The 27,665-nt window shown below is 40.1% G+C and overlaps 1 protein-coding gene across 1 annotated transcript; it reads left to right on the top strand.

Annotated features, from left to right (window-relative positions):
• Nucleotides 1–10,600: 10,600 nt before the first annotated feature.
• MRLN (myoregulin) lies at nucleotides 10,601–21,518 on the top strand. Its single transcript, XM_014557331.2, has 3 exons — nucleotides 10,601–10,756; nucleotides 19,860–19,969; nucleotides 21,289–21,518. The coding sequence occupies exon 3, from the start codon at nucleotides 21,309–21,311 to the stop codon at nucleotides 21,447–21,449; it is 141 nt and encodes a 46-aa protein (XP_014412817.1). The 5' UTR covers nucleotides 10,601–10,756; nucleotides 19,860–19,969; nucleotides 21,289–21,308; the 3' UTR covers nucleotides 21,450–21,518.
• The last annotated feature ends 6,147 nt before the right edge of the window (nucleotides 21,519–27,665 follow it).

Genomic DNA, 27,665 nt, shown 5'->3' with positions numbered 1-27,665 from the left:
TTTTTCACCAAAGTTTTTCTATCATTTCCCCAAGCCTACTCCAAACATTGACCAGGACCGGGCCTGTTTGTGCTGGAAGGAGAACTGTTTTCTACAAGATCGGAGATGGAGCCTGGACTCCCAGCTCTGCCCTTGGCACTGTGAGTCAGCAAATCCATCAGCCTTCTTATATCTCTATCTCCTGACCTGTAACAGGGGACCAAGAAGTTACTGTCTGCTTAACTATTGGGACCGTGCCCCACGGTCCTCAATGTTTGCATCTAGTGGTGCACACCTCTCACTTTCTTACAGTCAGATAAAAACAGATCTAGGCTAAGGTGTGGAGACACTTCATTTGAAAAGACTGTCGCAGTAGGGGGAGGGACACTGCTGTAGGGGAGAGAGCGCTGTGAACCCAAGATCTTGCAAGAGTCTCAAAAGTTTCCGCAGACAGGTTTGGTCAGGAAGGAAGGGCCTTTCTGTATTCTGATGCTGGCTCAGGTGAGGGGGTATCAAAGTTCAGGCACCCGTGGAGGGGGAAGAAGCTGGAGTAGTCAGGTTAAGCCGCATTAGCAGGTATTTTGTCTAGGTGGGTCATTGGGTGCAAACAATTCAGCTAATCATTTATGAGACAGAGAAGGGGAACTTGGAGAGTTTGCATCTGGTTTCATCCTAGGTACATAAGAGGGTGTCCATGAGCCTCATCCAAGTTACAGAAAAGGTGTGTTTTTCTTTTTTCCTTCCAGTTTTACTGAGATATAATTGACATTCGGCACTGCATAAGTTGAAGGTATACAGCATGATGATTTGATTCACATACATCTTGAAATGATTACCACAATAAGTTTAGCGAATATCCGTCATCTCATATAGATATAAATTTAAAGAAATAGAAAAAATTTGTTTTGCTTCTGATGAGAACTCAGGATTTATTCTCTTCACAACTTTCATACATAACATACAGCAGTGCTAATTATATTTATCATGTTGTACCTGAACATCCCTAATATTTATTTATCTTATGAAGGGTGGTTTTTGTGTGTGTATGTGTGTGTGTGGTAAGCCATTTTGATACATAAAAAGTAGTGGGATTTCTTGATTACTGTTTTCTAAGCGCATAAGACTCAGGTAAAGTTCAACATTGTCCTTCAGTTGGTGAATGGATAAATACAGTATGGCATATATATTCACTAGAGTACTATTCAGCCTTAAGAGGGAATTTTTTTATTGAAATATAGTTGATTTTTTAATTGAAATATAGTTGATTTACAATGCTGTGTTTCAGGTTTACAGCAACGTGACATATATGTGTGTGTGTGTGTGTGTGTATCTCTTTCAGATTCTTTTCCATTATAGTTTATTACAAGATACTGAATATGGTTTCCTGGGCTATATAGTAGGTCCTTGTTGGTTATCTATTTTATATACAGTACTGTGTATATGTTAATCGCAAACTTCTAATTTATCCTTCTCCTCATCTACCTTTGGTAAACATAGTTTGTTTTCTATGTCTGTGAATCTATTTCTGGTTTGTAAATAAATTCATTTGTACCATCTTTTTTTAGATTCCACGTATAAGTGATATATGATATTTGTCTTTCTCTGACTTACTTCACTTAGTATTATAATCTCTTGTTGCTGCAAATGGCCTTATTTCATTCCTTTTTATGGCTGAGTAATATTTCATTGTGTGTGTATATATATATATATATCACATCTTTATACATTCATTAGTTGATGGACATTTAGGTTGCTCCCATGTGTTGGTTATTGTATACAGTGCTGCTATGAACATTGGGGTGCATGTGTCTTTTCAAATTAGAGTTTTCTCCAAATATATGCCCAGGAAGAGGGATGGCTGGATCATATGGTAACTATTTTTGCTTTTTTAAGGAATCTCCATACTGTTCTCCATAGTGTCTGCACCGATTTACATTCCTACCAACAGTATAGGAGGGTTTCTTTTTCTCCACACCCTCTGGAGCATTTTTTATTTGTAGACTTTTGAATGATGGCCATTCTGACTAGTGTGAAGTGATGCCTCACTGTAGTTTTGATTTGCATTTCCCTGATGATTAGTGATATTGAGCATCTTTTCACATGCTCATTGGCCATCTGGATGTCTTCTTTGGAGAAATATCTATTTAAGTCTTCTGCCCATTTTTTAATTGGATTGTTGGGTTTTTCATATTAAGCTGTATGAGCTGTTTATATATTTTGGAAGTTAATCCCTCATCATTCACATCATTTGCAAATATTTTCTCCCAGTTCATAGGTTGTCTTTTCTTTTTGTTTATGGTTTCCTTTGCTGTGCAAAAGCTTTTAAGTTTAGTTAGGTCCCATTTGTTTATTTTTGCTTTTATTTCCATTACTCTAGGAGACAGATCCAAAACCAAAATTGCTGTGATTTATATCAACGGATGTTCTGCCTGGTTTTTCTGCTAGGAGTTTAACAGTATCCAGTCTTACATTTGGCCTTTAATCCATTTTGAGTTTATTTTTGTATGTGGTATTAGAGAATGTCCTAATTTCATTCTTTTACATGCTGCTGTCCAGTTTTCCCAGCACCACTTATTGAAGAGACTGTCTTTTCTCCTTTGTATATTCTTCCCTAAAAAGGAAGGAAATTCTGACACATGCCACAACATGCTCGTCGTTATGCTAAGTGAAATCAGTCACTAAAAGGCAAATACCATATAAGTCCACTGATATGAGGTATCTAGGATAGCCAAATTAATAGAAACAGAATGTAGAGTGGTGGTTGCCATGGGCTGGGGGAAGGGGAGAGGGGGGTTATCGTTTAATGGGTACAGAGTTTCAGTTTTGCAAGATGAAAAGAATTCTGGAGATTGCACAAAACTGTGAATGTACTTAACACTACCGAACCGTATACTTAGAAATAATTAAGATGGTAAATTTAATGTTACATGTATTTGCCACAATTAAAATTTTTATAAATTCAACATTATCAGTCCTTTCTTTCATTCAAGATGATTCATCACTGAATAACTCAAAGGTGATCATAAATCTCCTATGTGGAAAAAAGCATCTAAGAAATAGTCTTCAGAGGACTCTTGTTCGTGGTGTTCTTGCAAAATCAGTTGAATCATCTATTGCAAGGTGGTGGCTAGGGTCAGTTTTTTTAAGGTTCTACGATCAGGGGATGACTAGAATGAAAAAGAGAAATATTAATATAAATGGTTATATTAAAGTATAGGGCCAGGAGGTGGACCCTGAGGATATCCAGTCCAGCAGATTCCAAGAGGTAAGTGGGTGAAAATCTTTGGGTAATGCAGCACTGCTCATTGAATTTGTTGTATCCAGATTTAATGGTCTGGGCAATTCTGCCCATGGTCTTGGTTACTTCTCATATAAGGGCATACACAACCTGAGCATTTTATCAAACTTTTTTGGTAGCTGAGACAGTGCCTTTTCCAGGGAGAAACCTGTCCCCTGTGCAGGCTGCTGTAGGGATAAGTCTTTCAAGGTATATATCAAGTCATCGGGGCTTTAAATTTCCATATTTCCTCAGATGTTGGGGGGATGGGGAACCAGAAACAAGGCAAACTAGAGTTCCAGTAAGGATCTGGACAGTCGTATTTTAATTCTTGGTGACACCAAGGCAAGAGGGAGGGAGAAACATCAGAAATGTTAGTTTGGATGATTGTCAGCAGATACCAAAGGGAAATAAAAGAACTGAGAATTTAATAAGGTTTGACTATGTGAGCAAGATGATAGGCTCTTGTCCAATTTACAGGTGATCATATCTATCAGTTACCTGCAATTTACAAAGAGGCTTCAACTTGCTCAAAATCAATGACCAGGGCCAGAATCTGATAACCCTCCATGTGCTATAGTTTTCCACTGAAACACAAAAATTCTCTCCATAGTTACCTCTCTTTTGATCAAAGATAATCACAAAGAAAGATTATTCCTGATCATAAAATAAAGCTGGTCTCATTAGATATGGCCAGGCGTAGCAAGAATGGTGACTTAATATATAGGCCTTTTAAAGTTTGCTTTGCTGGAAGTTCTCATAAGGAGTCTCTGAATGGTCCTTTAAAAACTTCTTGAGGCTGGGAAGCCAAGCCAAGGACTGACTACCCATCAAATTTCACCAGCATTACCCATACATTTGGATGCATTCCTCCCTTATCATGGTCCCTCAAATAGCCCAGTCTTCCTGGGCCTACCAGGAAGAGAACATCTTATTCACTTGTAAGCTGGGAACCCTGTAAGCCAGGTACCACCCTGACTTTCCCAAGAGAGCTTTGTAAGCCCTGGCTCTAGAAAGTCAACCTTAGTGCCTTAAAACTGACTGGTCATCTCTCATTCATTCTCAAATACAACATTCTGGACAAAGCCATTGTTGTATAACCATTGTTTTCTATCATATCTTGTTAATAAGAAGGTCAGATTCTTATTGAACTTATGCAAAGAATTATATTGCCATGAAAATAAGAATACTCAATTACAGTTTCCAAATTCCAGAGCAATCAGATATGGAGAAAAAGGTAAATGTTTCATTTCTATTTTTCAGAAGCATAGTCATCAAAATTGTTATAGACAGCTTAAGAGAAAAGGGAAAGGAGTTCCCTATATACAGAGAATGGAATATTAAAGTTACAGCCAAATTCTAAGCAAAACCCAAGCCACCCCTCATCAGCTCTTTCAGCCTTCTGTGCAATTCTTGCTCTGCTCCGTCCTGGGCTAGCAGTCTCAGGGACCCAGCACAGAGTGCTGGGAGTCGTGACTCAGTCCAGTGGCCTGGGCTCATCATTATTTAAGCAATGCCATCAGAAGCCTGTGCTCAAGAGTACTTGGCTTAGCCCTTTCCCATGTGGCTCTGAGACCATCCTTTGCTAAAATCAAAACATTCTGGCCTGTAGTTGATTTGCAAATGTGTTAAGGGAAACATCAGGGTAAAACAAAAAATTATCTGTAGATGGCAAAAGACATCAAATGACTGGTTAACTTATGAGTGATAATTTTCAAAAATAAAAGCTCTGTTAAGAGTTCATTGCAAAAATAAAGCAATTGACAAGGAAATTTTTTTCTGTGGTATGCAAGTAATCAATCTAAAATCAAAATAACAAAAAATTTTAAAAATTAAGAGGTAACATGATTGTAAAGAACCTTAGCTCTTCCAAAAGTGAGAAGACTTTGTTCCTTTGAGTCATCAAGGACATAATAAAGTCAACATAAAGCACAGAACAGAATTCTGGTAAGATACAGAATCTTTGCCTTTTAGGCAGATTTCTCAGAAGGTAAAGAAAAATCTCTTATAAGCTCTTAAGAAGCAGGTCAATAAGCTGAGAAAATTTTGTCATTTAGCAAAGAGAAATTAAATTCCAGTTTTGCATCAGTACAACATTTGACACTAATGATCTTTTAAAGAAAATCTTATAATAAGCCTGTCAAACCTTAGCCAACATTAACCATGACAAATACCATTCCCTTTCTGTGAACCGTCTACAAATTTCTGTCTCCACTCAGGTTTTTGTCCTATTCATTCCTCTTCCTGATTCTGGAACAACTAGTCATTTTACTTCAAAACAAAGCTGCTCTCCTTTCCCTCAACAAAAGAACATCCTGAATATCTTGCATACAAAGGTATTTCACTGTGTAATTTTTTTCTCCCAGAGAGTCTCATTCACATATATTGATCGTAACTCTTAACCATAGTGACTCTTATTTTACAGAAATAATGATGAAGTGGATAATTGTGAACTGTGTGTCACACACCAGTGTTTCGTGGGAGAACTTACAAATAGACATCTCACAACTTTCTACAGCCATATACATCCTTACAGTACAACTTCTCAATGTGGCAAAATCTAACGCACTCATTAACAGACCAAAACATACAAAGCCTTAAAATTGTGCTTAGTAGTTAATATTTCAGTATTTTACCTTATTAGAAGTGATGTAGGGAATCTAGCATGAGTTTCAATTTACCAAAAGACTTTGGAGACTGTCTTCAAGCTGACACGTACTAGAAAACGTAATTAGTGTTGAGACAAAGTTTGTCTGAATAATGATTTAATTTGGTTAAATGCACATTTACAGCTTTCATAATCTCAAACATTTGGTAAACGTAATGCTAATTTATTCAATCAATAAATCTGTATAAGTTCAGCAAGAACATTCCTAGGTAGAATAAAAATGTATGCTTGTATTAAACCTAACTCTGATAACTGAGAAGACAGCTGCTTTTATTAAACCAATAATATTAAACTAGTCTTATTTGCCAAAGATTTACCAAAACTTTGTGAACTTGAATTCTTAATACGTTTGAGTTAGTGTTTATAAGGGCACTTTTAAAAGTATTAGAAGTTCAATTTTCTTAGTTTCTGGAAATTCGTGGAGTGTTTAACTTATGTAAGGACTTGGTTAACTTCAAACCAATCACAATAAAGCTCCTTTAGAGGTTTTTATAACCTAATTTGGTAATATCATCTGGAGGTGGGAAAGTATTACACATATATAACATACACACATGTAATCAGACAGGCAGACACTAATGAGGGCTCATAGCTTCAATTATAAAGTTTAAACTTGCTGGTTCATATGAAAGGCTCTTGTCCTCTTCCCACCACTACATTTTTACCAGGATTGTGTTTCTGGCAGATAGAGCAAGTTGAGGTTATCCATTCAACACGAGGGCTGAAGGGTCCACCAGTATTTGTGGAGGAGCTCCTTTAAGATTTCCTTGCCCTGACATGAGAGCTTATGGAAGCTGTGGACTAAATTCTGGGCAAGGGGCTGAGGAGGACCAGATTGCCACCCAGGAGTCTCCACAGCTCATGTAAGTGGATAAATTTCCAACCTGTTTCCAGTTAATTTTTTCAGCCTCAGATGATTTCTCTTGGGGTCCTGAGCCCCTCGAGAACCCTTGACAAGGGGTGGGCCACCTAAAGCTCTGTGACTATAGGGAGCTGAGGGGCCACGGTGGGAAGGGGAAAGGTGGAGGGTGTAGAGTAGGGAAGAGGTAAAGGCTTTGAAGGGGAACAGGTCAAGCAATTCAAGGGAGTTTAAGGGACGGTCTGATTTAGTGAAAAGGAGGAGGAAGGAACAGCAAGGGGCAGGAAGTGATGGGGAGGGAGAGGTTCTAGACGAGAGTCAGATGGAGTTCCCTAGTTTTCCAAAGAGGACACCGAAGTTCCCAGGGGTCTTTGGTAAAATGTGGCCATTACTGAAGATTCTGAACTGAATTAGTGACATCATGGTAAGGCATGAGGTGTGTGGGGAGGAGGAGGGAAGGGGCCAGGTACATAATTACTGTTAGGGGGCAAATTGTGTCCCCCCCAAAAGATATGTTGATGCCCTGACCCTGGTACCCAAGAATGCACCCTTACTTGGACATAGGGTCTTTGCAGATGTGATCAAGTTAAGATGAAGTCATTAAGGTGGGCCCTAATCCAGTATGACTGGTGTCCTTATGAGAAGAGAAGACAGAGACGCACAGGGAGAAGCCAGGCACATGATGACAGAGGCAGAGACTGAAGTACTGCCACTGTAAACCAGGAAATGCCAAGGGTTTCTGGGGAAATGCCAGGACCAGGCAAGAGAAGACCTTCTCTTCAAGCCAGCAGAGGAGGGTGGCTCTGCTGATGCCTTGATTTCAGACTTTTAGCCTCCAGAACAATGAGACAACAGATTTCCATTGTTTGAAAACATCCAGTTTGTGGGATTTTTTTTTTTGTATATATATATATATAATTTTTATTGAAGTATAGTCAGTTTACACTGTTGTGTCAATTTCCAGTGTACAGCACAATGCTTCAGTCATACAGGAACATACATATATTCGTTTTCATATTATTTTTCACCGTAAATTGCTACAAGGAGTTTGTGGTATTTTGTTAGGGCAGCCCTAGGTGACTAGCATGGTCAGTACTCCACGGGATTAGGTAATTAAAGCAGAACTTACAGGAGGGAGGAAGGATAATGCTCCTTGTATGGCTGCTCTAATGCTCCTCGCACAATCCCCACCCACAGAATCCTCTTCCATTCAGTCCTCAGTTAAGGAGCTGAGGGAACTGCCTCGAAAAATCTCCACTAGAGGAACAAAGGAAAAACAGAAGAGGCAGAGGGAAGTCTCTCTGCCTGAAAGAATCACTGTAACTCCTTATCATGTCATGACCAACAAACGTCCAGAGCACTGGATTAGGCGTTGCGACTCCTTGTCATGGGTCCTGTATCCCCAGGGCACAAAGGGTCAGAGAAACCAGTATGAACACCTGGGTGAAGCCAGCATGGTCCACGGGATAGTGGGTAATTGGTCTGAGACACAGCCCCAGAAAACTGTCCAAGAAAGACAAATCCAGATTTAGGTAAGGGGAAATTATTTGTAAAGACTGTTGTAGGTGGTCACCAGAGATTGTGAGGGTGGGCAATGGCTCCTTAAGGGGTACAAGTGTTTCAGTTTTGCAAGATGAAAAGGTTCTGGAGATCTGTTGCACAACAATGTGAGCATACCTCACATGGTTGAACCACACACTTAAAAATGGTCAGGGTGCTAAAGTTTATGATGTATGCTTTTGACCACAGCAGAAAAAGAGAAAAGACTTATAGTATGGGGAAGGGGCCTATTGCAATATATAGAACACACCGACCACAGGAACAGCAAGCAAGTCAAAGATCAGGCAAAAAAATGGCCTTTTCTTTTGTAAACAGGAGTAAAGAAAGCTCAAAGGAATTGAGTGTTGGGAGTGGGATGAGCGGGTGTGTGACCGGATGAGAGATCAGGAGAAGTCTTCATGGTCAGCTTATTTTGGGGGGAGGTGGTTAAGGAAGGGCTGTCCTGTACTCCGTGCTGGCTCAGGCTGAGGATGGGTCAGCATGCAGGGGCCTGTCTGGAGAGGAGGAGCCGGAATAGAGTTTGGTTAAGACGACTAGCAGGAGTCTTGTCCAGCTTGGTCAGTGGGGACGAACAGTTCAGCTGGTTCTTTGGGACACAGACAGTCTGTGTCTGGCCTTGTCCTAGGTAAACAAGGGAGTCATCTACCAGTCCTGTTGAAGTCATTTGAGGAAGGGTGGTTCTCTGCAGTTGCTGTTGGTGACCAGGTTCCAGGAAGGTTCTTGTCCCAGAAAGAATTCAGAAACGAGACATGGAGGTCACGAAAGCAAAGCAAGGGTTTATTAAGGGACAGATAGTACGCCCACAGGGAAAGAGCAGGCCAACCTAGGTGGGCGGCTGCCCTGAGTTTCTGTGGCAAGCTGGATATACGGGTGTAAAGACGAATGGGCAGAATATTCATGGGCAGGGAGGGGTTTGGGGTCATCTTTCCGGATCTTCATTCCAGTTCCACCTTCTTGGTGGGGGAGGAGGGATTTTTTTTGTCCTTATTTAGTCTTGACTGGGAAGTCGGATGACCCATTGAGAGTGTAAGAGAGTATATTAGAATGTCTATTTTAAAATTTCATCTTTTAAAAATTTCTATTTTGTGATGTATATAATTACAGTAGTACATGAATATGTTCTATGAAGATACATATATTCAATGGATACTCAAATTTTAAAGACTGACCAGCGTGAAACATTTTTTGAAAATTAAGGTCCTGTACCTGCTCTGCTCCCCCTCGCTCATCTGTTAAACTGATAACTGGCGTGTTGCTTTCTCTTTTTAACAGTGGCCTCAACGGAACAACACTCGCTGTGTGAGGTTTGTGGTGAGATGTTCTGACCTCCCCACCCCCAGCATTTAGTTAAAAAAAAAAAAAGTTTAATTTGAGAAAAGAATAGTTACCAGGCCTGGGCCAGAGTGACAGGCAGCTGGATCCTTAAGAATGAGACCATTTGACCAGTATTTGTGCCCTTCAATTTTGTCTCTTTATATATTCCAATAACTTTTGTGTGATCCTCAGTTTTCTCTTAACACTTCGGACAGACACAGAGCCACTGTTTAATGTGATTTAGGTCTTTAGGCGCGTTGTTCCTGGTTCTGAACAATTTGATGTCAGTTGTCGAGGCAGGGGAGGCTTAAACTTGGACTTTTTGGAAATACAGTTTTTCACAAGGGGAGAGTCACTCCAAACGAGTAGCCAGGTCATGACTACACTTTCATTCTTCGAACTTGACTTCTACAGTTTCCCTTTTACGTATGATACCGTTCCGAGACCCGCCCCCTTCCCCAACCCCCAACCACGCCCTGTCTCCCCTCCACCACCACGCCCGCTTTTCCAGGAATTGTTTTAGGATCTTTAAGGGAGAGGGACGGATAGGCTCACAGGTAAACAAACCTCAACAAATTGATAATATGCATTTGAAAGTCATTTGTTTATATAGTCTAAAAATGGGGGGAAGTCAAAGCAAGCAAGGCAAAAACATAACACATTTAAGAAGATATTCAAATATCCATGGAAAAGAATTGCTCAGAAGAACAAAGGGTAGCATAACGTTAAATGCGTCATGATGGTTTTCAAGAGAGTAAAACAGTAAAGATATTTTTGTTAGCTGGTTGTGAAACTCTTAGAACCTTTGACATAAGGGTCTATAGATGGAGGAGGGGCCGTTCCCCTCCTCCTGGGGTCATGTGAGCTCCCGTGTGGGCGTAAGTATATTTTTGTCATGATGTATCCCACCTGCGTCTGTCAGTTCCCCTCCCCTCGCCTCCTCCCGTGACCCACTGGCTCACGTTTCTTCGGGAAGCTCTGCGCCCGTTATTAATAACAGCCCAGTAAGCGTCCTAAGCCACGCAGGAGCACATGGTGTTTTTCACAAAAGAGAGATCATTTCCTTGACTTTGGACTTCGCGTGTTGAACCCCTGAACAGTAAGTTTTGCTTTTAAGAAAAAACAAACAAACAAACAAACGAAAGTGGCATTTTAAAATGTTGACATAGGAGGAGAGTTTAGTGTGAGTCTTGCTTGCTTCCAGGAGAGGGAGAGTATGGAAAGCTGAAGGACTCAGCCAACCTCCCCTCTGCGTTTCAGCCTCTCTCTAGTTGTTCTAAGGCTGATAAGATAGATCAGTGACTTACAGTTCTATTCCTTCCATTTCCCGGTGGCTAAATGAAGGCAGAAGGAGAAGAAAGGGATTAGTAACATCTGAGTTGCTTGACCAAGCCTTGTGGCTGTGCTAGGTTTCCACCTCTCCGTGGTCCCTCTCCAGGCAGAGGGTTTCAGTGATTTCACAGAGAAGCGTGGAGAGTGCCTGCCGGGGCATGTTGGACTGGAGGCCTGGGCTTTCTCATTTTAACATGTTTGCAGTTTGGTTCAGAGCAGGTACCTGTCATGTGCCAAGGGTGCACTGCTTTCTCAGTTTTTGAGCCAAGGCTTGTCTTTGCAGCCTTTTAAAACAATGGTTGCTTCTGAGAGTCCTGAAAAGTAGGTCACTGTGTTTTGTCTGGAAAAGGGGAACACTGGATCCTAGAAAAACTCAGTCCTCTGAAACTTGACACTCCAGCCCCTCTTCAGGACAACGGGCTAATACCGTTTTCTGCTTTGGTTACACAGGTTCAATCCTTTTGAACGTGTGTAGCAGGCTTCTAAATAAAACATGTAAGGGAGGCATCACAAGGAACTGGAAGGAGGCAGATGCCAGCTTGGTACTGAGCCCTGCCTTGACCACTAACAAGCTGTGTGACTATAATCAAGTACTCAACCTCTCTGAGCCTCAGTTCCCTTGTTTGTGAGATGAGAATTATAACCTGTTGGACAGAGTGGTGGGTTTTACTCATAGTGTATAGAAGTGGCCAAGTATGGTAACATTATTTATGACATTCCTCATTTGAATTTTTCCTGAATCTTCTTAATCCTCTGTTTCAAACTTAACCCTAGAGCCTCCAATGTGGTCCTTTTTAAATTTACATACATATATATTTTTTCAAATTCTTTTCCATTACAGCTCATTGCAAGAAATTGAATCTAGTTCCCTGTGCTCTACAGCAGGTCCTTCCAACGTGGTCTTCGATGGGAACCTTTAGTCTAAATTGTAGAGACAATACTTGGCTTTTACTGCTTTTAATAACTTTTCCTCAGGATGGTGTAAGCCACGGGAGTGCTGAGGGTGGAGGCCTTGGAGGGTGGGGCGTGGTTAGCAGTTCAGGGCATCAGGCTGCAGCTAAGATGGGGGAACTTTCAAAGCAATTTCAAAGCATAAGCTACTGTTTTAATAAACTTACCTGCTCTACTATAATCAGCATGCTAAAAGTCCTCTTTTGGTTACGTGCTTCTGTGGCTCCAGAGGTCTGATATCCCCCTTGCTAGCTTCAATTCCGTGTCTGGATGAGACAGAAAGGAGGGTTGCCTCAGCGAATTCCTGCTTCCCAAATTGTTACCCTGTAAACTCAGGAGATAAGATGAGATTTTTGTTTGCTGTTGCAAGTTTTCATTCTGCGAATGCTTCTTGAATTCTGTGTGAAGACACAGTGCCGGGTTAGCAAGGGGTCAGTAAACTCTAACTATAGTAGGAGAAAGAAGTCATTTCATGAGTAACTCTGATGCAAGGCAGAATGCGCTTGTCCTACAGCACGTGGGATGGTCAGACAGGGTGCAACAGGTATTCCACAGGGCCATCATGCCCAAAACTTATTCAGTGCCTGAAAATGGGCATTATTGGTCAGACTTTCCTTTGGAAAGCTGTACATTCTTAGAAAACAATTCCAAATAATGGATAAGAAACCACCACCAGTGAATTTATGCAGAGGAGCGTGTGTAATGGTTTTTGCCAAATGCTTTTAAGAAGTCAAACAGGTCCAGAGATTGTCCACTCTCCTCCACCTGACAAGCCCCAAACCTGGGATGACACTTGTTTGGACATGTGAGTTCTGCAAATAAAAACCCTAAACCCAACAAATAAGCACCTGGACTCGGCCCCTCTACTACCTGGTCACACCGTGGGAGACAGGCATTGAGTGTCCTGCCCTGTTGGGGTTTCCTGAGGAAGCCTTGCAGGGCTGGTCCTCCCAACCCCAAATTGCAAGGGGCTCTGGGCAATCCATTTGACCTTGTAAGAGTGTGTTACAGCTGTGATTCTTGGTAAGGCTTGAGAATTTGGCAGGGAGGAGGTGGAAAACATCTTGATTATTTTGGTTCCAGAATATTTATTCATGTTAAGTGCTTGGAACTGAGTAATGTCTTCTTAGAGGATATGCAGCCTCCCATTTGGGGCAGGATTGGGGTAGCAGATCTCAGCCTTCAAGAATCTTGGTAGTGGATGATTAAGAGGAAATGTTTGTTCATATGGAGAAAAATAGTTCATTTTAGGGCCAGAATATTTATTCAGAACATTCGAGGTGTGGTCGTAGATGCTTGAGAGGGTCCAAACTGGACAGATGTTGACATGGAAAGACAGCGTGAGAAGTACAGTTGAAGAGAAGAAGTGATTCCACACAGGTGTAGGGTCCCCCACCCCCATTCCCCTGAGGGATCAGGTGGTCCCTCATGAGTGTTGCCAGGTAAAGACGTGTCTGTGTATCTGCTTCAGCTTTCCCGGGCTTCTCACCTCTCAAGTCCACTTGTATCCTCTCGTCCATCTGAGTCCCTCGCTCTCCCCTCTTTACTGCGGTTGGGTGACAGGGAAGTGGATAGCCTTCTGATTTCACTGCCCCATCGTACTGACGACTGTTTTATCCAATGCCAGGTGGCACGTGTGGCTCTGGGCTCACCTTGTTACCAGTCCTGAGACCTTGTGGTGGTGAAGGCCTTGGAGCCAATCCCATTTCCATTCAAATCCCTGGTCATCCCTGGTATGTGACCTCAAATAGCTCACTAAAGTCTGGTCTTTAATCCCAGCAATGAAGGAAATAGGAGTATTGGTAACTCACCTCATAAGGTTTTATGAGATGAGAATCAAAGCGTGTGTAGGTCTTTCTTAACTGTACTTATGAATAAAATCCTTTCAATCCCCTGCAAGATGGATATCATCTCTGTCTCCAGATAAGGTAGCAGGTGAGGTGAAATGCCTGGTCCCAGGCTGTAGTGCTCTTACCAGAATCAGACCCAAGGATCTCAAACCAGAACCAGGATCTCAAACCAGTTCCATCTGGCTCCCAAACCTACACTGTCTCCTGGCTCCATCCTGCTGACCCACCATCTACGACAAAGCACGTGGTTTGTTTTCAGGCCAAGTCCACTTTGTTAAGTTTCATGCCTTATGAGTTTGACCTGTCAAGTTTTCCAGTTTTCACTGGTGACTTATTTTATTCTGGACTCTCTGGTCTTACCTTGGCCTGAATCCAAGCGTTTGGGAGGCGATAAAGGTAGAATATCTTTGAATAGCCAAGTCTAGTCAAACATGGAATCCAGTTTATCATAAATGTGTCAAAAACGTGCAGAGGCAATTATGCCAGTAGCTCTGAAGAAAAGTAACTGTGTGACCTCAGACAGCTCGCTGTACTTCTCTGGGTCTCGTTTGTCAAATGAGAAGTTTATGAAATCTGAGATATCTTTTCCAGCACCAACATTTCCATAATATTTCAGATCTTTCACTCCAGTTGTTTTTCTAAGCTGAAGAGAGAAAAATCTCCTTGAAATCATATCTTACTCCTTGTAAAGCCGTATGCCTTTTATTAATTCTCATTCAAGCTTTCTCTCATACCAGGCTCACACACTGATGAGTTAATTTCTCAGATGTCCCTTTCTCAGCTTTGGGCAGAATCTAATGGAGTCTTAATTAGTTCAGGAAATGCAACTTGAACTCAAATTGTAGAAATTTCCAGAACACACAAAATCCACTTACTATTGAATATGGCCGAAGTTTTCAGTTAACCTCTGAATGACTCAAATTTGAGGAGTTTATATCTCCTGTCCTACCACACCATCACCTATTTCTGGAATCTTAAGGGACAGATCTCCATATGCTGCAGAAACAGTAGCCATGCCAATAGGACACGTCTAATCCTAAAATTCTGTAGGCCGGTTCCAAATTTGTGTTGCCTTCCAACAACTTGACTAGATTCCCTAATTACAAGAAAAAACAAACAAACAAACAAACAAACAAAAACAAAGGCAAACACATCACCAAGATAGAATTCCCATATAGTTTCTCAAGTTTCTAAAAGATAGTTTTATTGAACATAAATTTTGTGGGAAAGAGACCTCTTCCACATGGAGACCAAATTGGAAAATACCTGACTTTGGGATTTTATTTTTGAAATATTTGCCTGGGAAAAGTAGACTTAATATATGTGTTTTTCTTGCTGTAATTGTCTGTTGAACAAAATGAACTTGTGGTCTTCTGAGAAAGCTTCTACTTGACATGCAGTTATTGAATCAATACTTGTTGAAAACTGATTAGCATCAAATACCATGAGGCACTGGGACCCAGGATGGGTAAGGCCCCCTCCACTTACTAGGAAGACAGCAACTGCCTATGGGGTGGTGCCTGCAAACAGCCAGAATGTAATGTAGTGAGTTGCAATATGTTGCAATAAATTCTGCCTGAGGATGTCAGGATGGATCACAGAAGAGATAATGTTGGGTTTCAAAAGATGAGTAGGTGTGTGACAGTTTTGAGAGAAACTGAGACTGATTCATTCAAGGTGTACCATCTAGGAGATAATATGACAGAGCATAATTAATAATGATAGTCATCATCACTCATGAAGTGTTTACTCCCTAAGCACAAGTACTATCTCATTTAACTCTCACAGCACCCTAAGGAATGGGTGCTGTTATTATGATTCCCATTTTTTAAAAGTGCTAACTGAGGCACGGAGTTAATGTAACTTGTCCAAGGTCTCATGGTAAATGGCAGATCTGAGTCAAATCCTAGTGAGTCTTATTCCAGATTCGTCTCTTAACCACTAAGTCCTAAAAGCATTCTTGTTATTTCTTTGTCCGGCTAAGGTTAATAGGGTCAAGGGAAGAAAGTTGTCAGTCCTTAGTTGATCAGTAGATAGATAACAAACTAATACTAAAAGAAGAATAAAGCTGCAGTGAGTAAAAGCTAATAAAAAATAGATTAAAAAACTGTACTTTCAGCTAACCTGGTTGCTAGACAGTAAACTCATAGTAGTGGTCTGTGAATGACCCGTTTACAAAGTGCAGATTGGTTTGATGTGGCTAAAACTGGCTGTTGTAAAAAGGTTCTGGCAAATTCAGGTTATCAGAGGGATAACTGCATGACTATCCATCCCATTGTTCAACCAGCAGTTGACGTAGACAGAAGGGAACCAGGACCGAAGAGGAGGAGTGGCCATTAATACAGAAGTGTAGACATTTTCATTTCAGCCTCATCAATTTCCATCGTCAATCAGATCTTTTCATTTGAAAACATTAATAAGTCCATGTAAGAGAGTGGCACCTAGGGACTGGAGTCCTGGGTTAGTAGCATCGAGGCTCTGGCATGGGATACTGAGGAGCCTTGGGCAGTTGCTCCATCCCCCAGTAGTGCGTAATCACAGCCTGGCACATACTAGATCCTTAATAGATGGAAATTATTATACTTGCTGAAGTGACCTATTAAGCAAAAACGGACCGATTTCAATTGTGTCTCATTTTTCAACATGTGTCTCTAGGGAACTTCTTTCAGTATTATCTTGACCATTAGATATTGCTGGAAACAAAGAGTCGGATTAGCAAATTCTTATCAAAAAAGAAAATATTTTTGAAATGTGATTCATGTGTTTAAGACTATAATCTTGAATCCAGTGAAAAATGTTTTTCTTTTGATTGAAAAAGAGACTTTGCAAAATATGTTCTGTTCTTTTCTTTGTCTTGACCAAGAACCCACACCTAATAAGGGGAAATAATAGAGGCTGAGAGAGATTGAGAAACGAGTGAAGTCTTAGTGCTACTGTCTTATGTTAATAGAGAGGTTTTTACTTTCTTGTTTTTCATTGTTTTATTTTTTGCCAGAGATCAAAGCCATTTAGCAAATGTACTCCTGTCCCAGGAGTCAGAGTTGACTTGAGAAACCTTGTTTTATATGAAAACAAGATTGTAAAGGTTTGAAAGGCCAGAGACTACAAACTGATGGCAGGGTGAAGAACAGAGAGTACAGTGATATTCAACTCCCTGAGACCCAAAGTTCCTGTTACTCGCCATTTGTCTAACTTACTATGTGCAATACCACTAGTCAACCACTCAATAAACAGGTCAATTTGAGTTCGACCAAGAGTCCAAAGGAAAAATAAAGACAAGCTCGAAAAACTAGATAAGAGACTATTCATCCTATTTTCAGTATAACGTTCTATAAAATAAATGGATTCTTAGTGCCTTTTGGAAACAGGGAAAAGAAAAGTAGGTTGAGGTATTCAAATGGAAGAGGAAATTATTTACAGTCATCAAAAATTTCAACATGAAATATATTTGGCCCCAAATAATGTGGGATGTCTTATATCAGAAGTTGGGAAAAAAATTTCTTCTGTATAGCACAGGGAACTATGTTCAATATCTTGTAATAACCTTTAATGAAGAAGAATATGAAAATGAATATATGTGTGTATATATATATATATATATATACACACACACATGACTGGGACATTATGCTATACACCAAAAACCAAAAACTGACACACTGTAACTGACTATACTTCAATTAAAAAAAAAAGAAATTGGAAATGGTGTTATTTTAGCTCTGATTTTTAAATACTACCTTCAATATAAAACCATGGTCCTGAGCTATTACACTCAATACATTCAAGCATAATTTTAGACATGTCCTCACTTGTTTGAAATTTATTTATTTGGTGCATGTTGTATCCAATAAAAGCACTATGAATCCAATTTTTTCCTGAAAATTGCTGTTGCTAAATAGCCTTTCCCCCAAAAGAATGTCCCCTGCAAAGAAAAAACGTGATGATCAAGCTTCTAGCTAAGGAAAAACTAATTAGGCAAAATGTAAATCAACATACCGTGACACATAATTTTAATCCACGGTAAAATCTGAGTGTGTTAGTAAACTTGTGATAGTACAGATTCACGTCCTTCCAGTGATTTAGATCTAGAAACAGATCTTACATCGGAGAGAAGAACTACACAGGAACCACCCGCCTTCCTGTTTCTCATGAGCATTTTGAATGAGACAAAAACATGTTCTTTAGCAAAAGAGATTTAACATAAACTCGAGGAAAAGTAAATATATCAGTGAAACATTCAAATGAAAAAAATAATTTATTGGATAAAAGTGTAAGTTACATATTTTCATTAAAATCTATCACTAATAGATGTGATTTTCCCAAGTTTGTATTTGTTAAAATGATCGGTTTTGCAAAAATAAAATCAGTATACATTACTTTTAAATATATGGGAAAGGAAGGGGATGAGCAGTTACAGCCTACTTACTTTAGTTTTCTGAAGTTATATAAGCAACATCCCTTTAAATGAAAATGTGAGAAATGGAAAAAGTAAGGTTTTAAAAAAAATTACATAGAGTCCTTCACCCAAACTCGATCACTATGATTATTATTGACATTTGTATTATTGACATCTGTTTTCTTTTTTTTTTTTGTATTTCAATTGTGAAGTATAACATACATACAGAAAAGCATATAAAATTTTTATGTGAAGTTTAGCAAATAGTTAAAAAGTGATTGTCAACGTAACCACCACCCAGGACAAGAAATGAAATATGGCTAGAAGGCCCCCACCCCCGCCTATCCCTTCCCTTCCTCTCACTAACGTTCCCACTATCCTGGTTTTATGAGAGCCAACCCTTTGCTTGTTAAATTTACCACCTACACCATCACCACCCACATATGCACCCCTAAAACATGCACTTTTAACTGTTTCCCTACGTTACATAAATATGCTATGTCCTCTTTTGTGCCTTGCTTTTTAAAAATTCAATATTGTGTTTGTAAAATTCAACACTGTTTTTGTTTGTAGCTATAGCTTAGTATTCATTATTGTTTAATATTCTATTACATGGATTTATCTATCTACAAATAGGCATTTGGGTTGTTTCTAAGTTGAGCATATTACAGATAACATTTGGATATGTGTCTTGGGGTGGGTATCCCTGCTTATCTGTAAGGTATATACCCAGGAGTGTGATGGGTGGTCGTCCGGCATGGGTTTTAATTACATTTAAATATTTTAACATAATTTTTGAAAGAGTCTTTCTATTATTTCATTGTTGTAATAACCATCATTTTCTTGAATAAATAATCTTCCACTTGTGGTTGAATTCTACAACCTGGTCTTCTGTAATAAATTCACTCCTCTACTTTCCAATTTATTTGTAAAACTGATACAAAATCTTGAAATGTAGAATTTATAGCAGATATAAAATCTCATGAGTTATGGTCTTTTATGTAGACAGAGAAATTTTGTTTGTTGTATCATGGAAGATACTGAAATAAATATAGTTAAAATAATTTTTGGGAAATTTCTAATTGAATTGTATTTGACATACAACATTGTGTAAGCTTTAGGTGTACAACATACTGACTTCTTTTTCTTACAACATATTGATTTGATATACTTATATTGCTCTATAATCACCATAGTAGTGTTAGCGAACACCTCTGTCAGGTCACATAATTATCATTTCTTCTACTGCTGGAAACAATTAAAGTCCAGTTTCTTAGCAAGTTCAATGCTGATGACACACCTCTATGTCTGTACCTGCTGTATGGTGTATTAGGTCTCCAGGACTCACGCATCCACTAGTGGCAAGTACGTGGCCTTAAACAACATCTCTTCCATTCTCCCACCCCCTGAGAATGGTTGTTTCAAAAGCACGGTACATGCTTGTCCTGCCAGGAAAATCCCACAATTCAGTTTAACCTTTCTGTTAAGGGTTTAGTTTTTAGTTATACAATTCAGTGATAAGTTGAAATTAATATGCCTCATTTTCCAAATTCCACTCTTTGACATGTCCTTTCTGGCTTTGAGAGTAGAGTTTCTCCATGCAGACTCCCTGCCCGTCCACTTCATATACCACCTCATCATCCAGTAAAACCTTTTAATGTGCTTTGATACAGGAGGCAAGGTTGCTAAGAGACCACCTGTGCTGAGTGCACTTTGTTCTAGCAAGAGCAGACGAGAGAAAGCAGGAAGCAGCCTTATCTGCCACTACCTGGGATTAAGTCAGGTGAGAAACGGGTTTCTGCTCACTCTTCAGTACCCACCAGTCCTCTGGTCTTGCCCTCCCTTCCTATTTCAGTCTCTCTCTTACTGTTGTTGGAGAAAATCGGAGGTACCCTTCGGAACACAGACTGAAGAAACACACGCTGGAGGCTGAGGCCATAAGGAGGGAAGGAAAATTACTTTGCAAACCCATGTATTATTGTTACCCCTTGTTTTTCAAATATGGGTGCAAGGAATTGCTGAGTATAGGGGAGATTCTAGGTTTTTACTTTGCCAGTGATTGCTATGTAATTTGGGGCATGTCACTCCCTCCCTTAGCAAAGGGGCTCATTATTTCAGAAATTAATCGAGATGGCTAAAAGTGGGAGGAGACACTTGTGTAAATCTCATCTACCTCCCCTCCTCCTTCTCTCTTAAAACTCAACCTGCCTTTTGAGTTTTGGGGTAAAAATAGCAGAAAATATTTTCTTAACCTTATCTTGCCACGTTTTAAAGGTATTGATGCTCATCTTAAGTTGTCTTTATATAAGGGACTTTAATATTTAAGGCTTTGAAAATTACTCGATTCTTTGACCTTACATTCCTGAAAGAAAGGGATTAAGAATGATTCTAAACTCCCTACCTGACAGGCATTCAGTAAAATGTTCCCACAGTGTTCTAGTGCTAATCAGAACACAAATTAATATCTTTTAAAATTTCATAATACTTTAAAAAAATTCCAGCTATTTTTAAAAAACTGTTTGATTAACACAGAAATGTGGAGGCAATTAAATGTTTAACGTCTCATTAAGTGACCAAAACATGAGAGGATTTTGAGGAAGGATCAAGGAAATGAGAAAGATCTTTTGTTGTTAAAAATTTTATCACCTACCTTTTTCTATGTCTTCAAATTCTCATTTCCTGGTAATATCGACTGACAGGTTAGAAGAACGGCAGTTTCACTGACGCCATAAAAATGGTTGTAAATGACTTTGCAGATAAGACTTCAAAAATAAACATGGATAACATGAAAAGAGAATGATAATTATAGTTCCTTGGGCTGTTTTTTTGTTTTTTTTTTTTTAAGAAAGAAAGGCAAGTTTGGCATATAGAACAATCTGTGATTATGGCATTAAAGTGGCCAAAATGAGCAGGTGACAATATTTTGACTCCTTACGGAGAAGATATTTTAGTTCATTGGTTGGTTACAAATACATACAGAGTCCTGGCTGAAAGACAATTCTTCATCACTATTTCTTTACAGTGCAAATATTAGATTGAGTTTAAAGAATCAGGAGTATAAAATGTGTTCACTTAAGGATATTTTCTCTTTTTTCCCTCTAGGGAGCACGAGCATTTTGGATATGATGTGTAAAAATTGGATATTAATTTCTACTACTACCCCCACAAGTCTGGAAGATGAAATTGTGGGAAGACTTCTAAAAATTTTATTTGTAATCTTTGTTGACTTCCTGTCTATTATATATGTTGTTATAACTTCATAGAAGCTGACTTCCCTTACTTTGCATTTGAATTCTGTGTTGAACTCCAGCAAATAAAATTTTGTAATTTAATATGTTGAGTGGTTTTAATTTGGTGACATCTTCCGTTATTCTAGAAGCCAACAGGACATTGCAATAGAAACAATATTGCGTATTTTTTAGTACTTTATGGTTTATAAAAGTCACGTAACTTGAAATGGAATTTCTTTTCCCCCAAATCTACACTGCTGATCCTAAAACTTCTTGATGTTTTACCATGATTGTTAGTCGAGAGATTGACTAAAATCTGTAGGTGTAATTATGAATGAAGTTGTTTTTTTAAGGATGCATACCTATGTGAAATTTAATATAGTTCTATTTTTAACACACGGAGCTTAACATAAGATAGTCTTTCCTTATGATATCCTAATAGTTTATGCTCATTTTCCTACATACACATTTCATCTGTGTGTAGGTAGATTGTTTTCCTTAATCCTCAACAATTTTATGTTTCTACCAACAAAAACTTAAGAGTTAAGACTAAAAATCTTAAAAGAGATTCTTTCAGGAAAACAGAACTTATAAGAGGAGAGAAAACAGGGCGCATCTTGTGTGGATTTTCTACTTGGGACTAAATGCTGACGATGTGTCATTTAGCGTGAGGCTCGCAGTATCCTGGGAGGCAGGAGTGAGTTGTCCCCATTTCACAGATGAAGACACTGAATCCTGGAAGAATTGGGCCAGCTTGAGACCATACCTAGGAAGTGTCAGAACCAGATCTTGGGCCTTCACAATCCATCCCATCATGTTGCTTTCAAAAAGATAAATAATAATAAAACAAGTGTGATGAAAAACCAACCTGCAGAGCTCAACTTTCTTTTCACAATACTGTTTTATTCAGGAACCTATGGCTATATTTCAGTATTGCCCCGACTTATTTGCTTACTTCACATTTAAAAAAATCTGTTGAAAAGAGAGCCTGTTTTTCTCCTATGCAATTTGACAGTGGATTCTCTTCCCTGGTTTTCTTGATGCCCTCATGTTCTGACAGTGTTAAAATGTAACTGTTGAACTTCGTTTGTTCTTTAAGCCCTTGAAAAACAAAGTTCTCTCTGTCCTTTAGACTTTTTGACTTTTTATATTGGACACACATGCTTCACAAAATCCTGATCTCTTCCATGTGATGGCCACCTTCTCAGTTTTGGCCCAATCATTACTGCAAGGTTTCGTGAGAGACCTAATGAAGTGTGAAAGGAATCTGGGAACTTTGAGACTTATTACTTCACTGACTCTTACTTAACCTTTCGGTGGTGTTATATATTTAACCATAAGCCAAATAGAGGCAAGCCATGTGGGCGTCTGCTGTAACAGAAAATTCTTGCTTTTCCCCTACACTATATTTTTGGACACTATCTTTTGGATCTAATGTGCATGTGATGTGTTTCTCCCTAGTTCTCTCTCTTTGGGATGTGTTTGAGTCATTTATGGGGTTTGCTGACAAGGGAGTCAAGTCACTCACAGGTTCTGACAATTGTTTCTTTTCCCCGTGTGCTTCCAGGCAGTCGACTACGTGGTTAGAAGTGCTGACTCTGAAGCTAGACTGTCTTGGGCCAAATCTTGGCCTCACCTCTTAGAGTTTAATAACCTGATGTCTTGGCTTCCTTACCTATAAAATAAGTGCCTGTTTCATAGGTTTGTGGCAAGGATGACATGGGATGACAGGTGCAAAGTGCTTAGCTGAGTCCCTGGCACATGGAAAATGCTAATCCATGGAGGACTGTGGTGTCAGCATCCTCAGGTGGGAGCGGAGGCAGCGTGACCGCCCCTTGCCCTTAGAATGACCTCGCATTAACCCATCCCGTTGGTCCAAGGATGTGATCGTCCCCCATGGGACCCTGGCAGAGTTCTGCAGCAAGTGTAGGTATAAACAAGTTGCCCCTATCCAGCTCTTTTTTGGTGATGTTATTTTGGGGCCCGGCAATTACAACTAGATATCATCATGCCACTCGAGACAACAAAGGATACTTGATGACTATTGTTTTTCAGTAAGAAATCAGAGTCTTAATATGCAGTCACTGTGGCTTTGTAATTGGAAATAGGTTGCTTTTCCTTCATTCTTCAAAACTATTTGGTTCGTTTTTGCCAGGCATGGTGCTGGGTGGCCAGGTCAAAGTAGTGAATCAAGCATTGTTCCTGCTCTCGTGAGGTCACAGGTTAGTGGGGGAAATGAGTGAAGACCCAGATGGTGCCACTGCAGTTGGGGGCAGTATTAGGATGGGCACGCCTGGGGTGTTCTGAAGGGTTTGGGGAAAGATGTTCTGAGGACCACCAGTAGCAGCAACTCCTGGGAGCTTGTGAATCACGCAGGATCCTAGTCCTCCCAGACCTGTTCAATTCCAAGTCTGCGCTGTAACCAGATCCCCAGTGATTCACACGCACACTACGGTTTGAGAAGCACAGATGCGGAGGGAAGCTCACTGGACTAAGTGTTCCTACTGTCTGGCTCCTGAACAGTTATGTGACCTCCGGGCAAGAGAGTTCACCTCCCTGGATCTCATTCTCCTCCTGCATGCAAACAGAACAGAATCAAGGAAAAAACAGAAATGGAATTAATGCCGTCTGCTTTGCAGATCACATGGAAAATCTGTGAATATTATATGAACTGAACTAATACTTAAAGGAAGATGGATAACAGAAAGGAGTCGTATCCGTCTAAGACGTTATAAACATCCAGAAGACAGGAGTAGTTCTGTGAGGTTAGGGACGTGTGACTACCTTCAGTAGGGCTGGAAAAGGATTGTTTTGATAAGTGGTGACAACACCCATGGCCTGTGTGGGTGTATGTGGCCCGGGCTAGGTGGCTAGGTGGCCAGGTAAACACGTCTTTCCTGGGATTGAGTGACCAGCACTCTACAGCGTGTGAAGCATGAGTGATTCTTTTAAGTGTTCACTTGAAAGAAACGACTTAACAACTTAACGAGAAAACTAAGCCAGATTGCCGTTTCGAGTTAGGATGGACCAATTCCTAACTTGGGGCGTGATTGGGATGAACTGCTTCTGTAGAGACCGGGGTCAGGATGCGTGGTGCATGTGCGACCACACCGACGCAGGTGGCTGGGCTGGGGTGCTCTCTGCGTGGCTATTGTTTGCTGTCGTTCCGGTGAGCAGTCCTTCTAACTGAGCAAGCTGAGGGCAAGTTGCCATGTAGGCCACTCTGGGATCAGCAGCGAGCCCAGACTTATTTATACACCCAAAGGAAAGGCCCCTGAGCTGCTCTGCCACCTGACCTGGGACCACGGTGAGGGAAGATTAGTGCGAGAGCAGTCCTGGGTGGCCAACTGGGTTTTCGGTCTGAGCCGTTTGCCCTTTCAGCCGGGAGGCAGCTACAGACTGTTTTCTGGAAGGTCAATGTCCCTGGCCTCCTGTCTGAGGTGTGATCTCAAGGTACCGAGACTGACCTTTCGGGTGTTGTTTACAGAGTTAATTATGACTTGCACCGTGGAGATCACTTACTCAGTAAATCTCTACTGAGCACTCACTGCCTATCTGGTAGCTTTGCAGGCACTGGGCAATCCCGTGGTCCCCGTCCTCATGGAGCTTGCCCTCTGTTGGGGGAGGAAGACAATAAACTGATAAACACATGAGGATTTCAGACAGTACCAAGTGCTGTGGGGAAAATACAGCGGGGCAATGAGACAGGGTTTATGTGGGGGAGGGGGAGCATATTGCAGCTAGAAGGAGCTGAGGAATTTTCCTGAGAAAGTGACATTGGAGCAGAGGCTGCCCTGATGAGGAGCCAGCCAGGTGGAGACCTGGGGACAAGTGAGGACTTCATATGGGGAGAACAGCAGGTACAAAGGCCCTGAGGTAAGTAGAGCTCAGCAAAACATGAGGAAGGCCAGTGTGACTATAGCTTAGTGAAGAAATGGAAAGTTAACTTTTTAGGATTGATAAAAGTCAGCTTCTACATAACTTCTCTGACATTTGTCCCACAACCTGGATGGTTTAGGGAAAAATTCTCATAGCAGAATAGAGAGAGAATGTGAGACTCTCTGGTGTTCTGTGTCCTCCATAAGGTATGCATCACAACTTACATTAAACAATGACTTCTCTCTCCGGAGGTTGTGATTTTTCCATGATTATTCCAGGCTGATCGTGTCTGGCTCCTAACTTGTCACAATGTTGGGCAGCTCCATCGCTTTCCTAGATGAATTACCAAGCTGTGCTTTTAGGATGTCTTTTTAACAACCATAAGCAGAGCTAGAATTGCATGTGCTGCAGTTTACTTTAATAGCAGTCTTATGGAGATATAATTTATATACCATCCAAATAATCTGTTTAAAGTGTACAATTCAATGATTTTTTTTTTTTAGTATATTTACAGAGTTGTGCAATTATTACCACAATCAATTTTGGAACAATTTCATCACCCTGGAAAGAAGCCCTGTACCCATTAGTCCCCATTAGCAGTTACTTCCCATTTCTCCTTACTGACCCCTCCCTCAACCCATCCCAACCAGCCCTAGGCAATATTAATCTACTTTATTTCTCTATAAATTCACTGAGTTTGGGCATTTCATGTAGAAAGAATCATACAATATACAGCCTTTTGTGCCCAGCTTCCTTGTGGCTAAATAATATTGCATTGTATGAATATACTGCACTTTATTTATCCATTCATCTGTTAACGGACATTTGCATTGTTTTTACTTTTGTTGATTATGAATAATGCTGCTATGAACACTCATGTACCAATTTTTGCAAGGACATATGTCTTCATTTCTCTTTGGTTTACACTGATTAGTGGAATTATTGGGTCATGTGGTAACTCTTCCTTCAACCTTTTGAGGAACTGCTGGACTATTATACAAAGCCAACACCCCATGTTCATTTGGAAACTATTTTCTCTTGATCTCTAATGGGAAAAGAACACTTTTGTCACCCTGGTAATCCTCAGGATTTCAAACGTTAAACAGGTAGGTTATGAAATAAAGGCTAAAGATGAAACTATTTTCTCTGATTCTCTTGATCTGAGTTTTACAACCTTCATCTGTTTTCTTTAAATCTCTGTTTTATGCTATCTAACAATCATAGCTCATTATTTGGGCTCCTTATTACTCACATCAGCTCAAGAAGTTAATTACCAAAGAAATTCCTCACATTTCCTTCAAGTACCTTAGGTCAGATAATAAAGATTCAAGATAATGTGAGGTATTTTTTTGTTGATGCAAATAAGATTTATTCAATTAATACTCACTGGATACCTACTCTAAGCCAGGCATATTCGAGGTGCTGGATACTTTCTGTGCTGTTTTCTACTCTAGGTGGTTCACTTTATTAGTTGTTGTGGTTGGAGGAATATCTTGTAGTATGAATTATTCTTATAGTTTATTTTCCATAAGCAGACCCTTTGCAAACTGAGTTTTTGGCCTCTAGTATTCATTAACTGCAAACTTCTCCTTATAAAATATACTCCTTGGGCCACACTTAAGTGAATCAAACCTCCTGCAGATCATAGTTATCAGCGTGGCAGGAGTTGCATTCGGTATTTCTTTCCCCACCCACAGCAATGTTCATTTCTTGATTTCTTTGGTGGTATCCTGTAACACTGTTGGCTAAAGAACCTGTCGAAAAATAATCTTGACCAGCCAAAGAAAAGTTGAACTAATAGCCTTTCCAAGAATTACATCTAAGTCAGAATCAATCCCTTTAGTTCATTAAAGCCATGGTTGACAGAGGATGGACCCACATTGTAGAAATATTGGGGTGATGTGGGGTCAGGGTGACACCTGAGGACTGATTCTGGTCTACTTGGTTAAAAGGTTAATTTTCAGGCTTTGTTGGTCACTGGACTTTTGTTGATTTCCTGGGCTGGGTATCATACCTGCCTGTCACTATAGGAAGTCTTTTTTTTTTATTGAAGTATAGTCAGTTTACAATGTTGTGTTAATTTCTGGTGTACAGCAGAGTGATTCAGTTGTATGTAATACGTATGTATGTGTGTTTTTGTATATATATACATATATATGTTCTTTTTCATTGGAGATTATTACAAGCTACTGAATATAGTTCCCTGTGCTATACAGTAGGACCTTGTTGTTTATCTATTCTGTGTAAAGTATTTTGTATCTGCTAATCCCAAACTCCCAGTTTATCCCTCCCTCCCTATTTCCCCTTTGGTAACCATAAGTTTGTTTTCTATGTCTGTGAGTCTATTTCTGGTCTGTAAATAAGTTCATC

The sequence above is a fragment of the Camelus ferus genome, chromosome 11 (assembly GCF_009834535.1).
Source record: "Camelus ferus isolate YT-003-E chromosome 11, BCGSAC_Cfer_1.0, whole genome shotgun sequence".
NCBI classification, from domain to species: domain Eukaryota; kingdom Metazoa; phylum Chordata; class Mammalia; order Artiodactyla; family Camelidae; genus Camelus; species Camelus ferus.
Note: the sequence above shows the minus strand (reverse complement) of the source record. Positions and strands in the feature narration are given on the sequence as shown.

Coding starts and splice junctions, on each gene's coding strand:
- MRLN (XM_014557331.2), top strand. CDS start 21,309: ATGATGTGTAAAAATTGGATATTAATTTCTACTACTACCCCCACAAGT.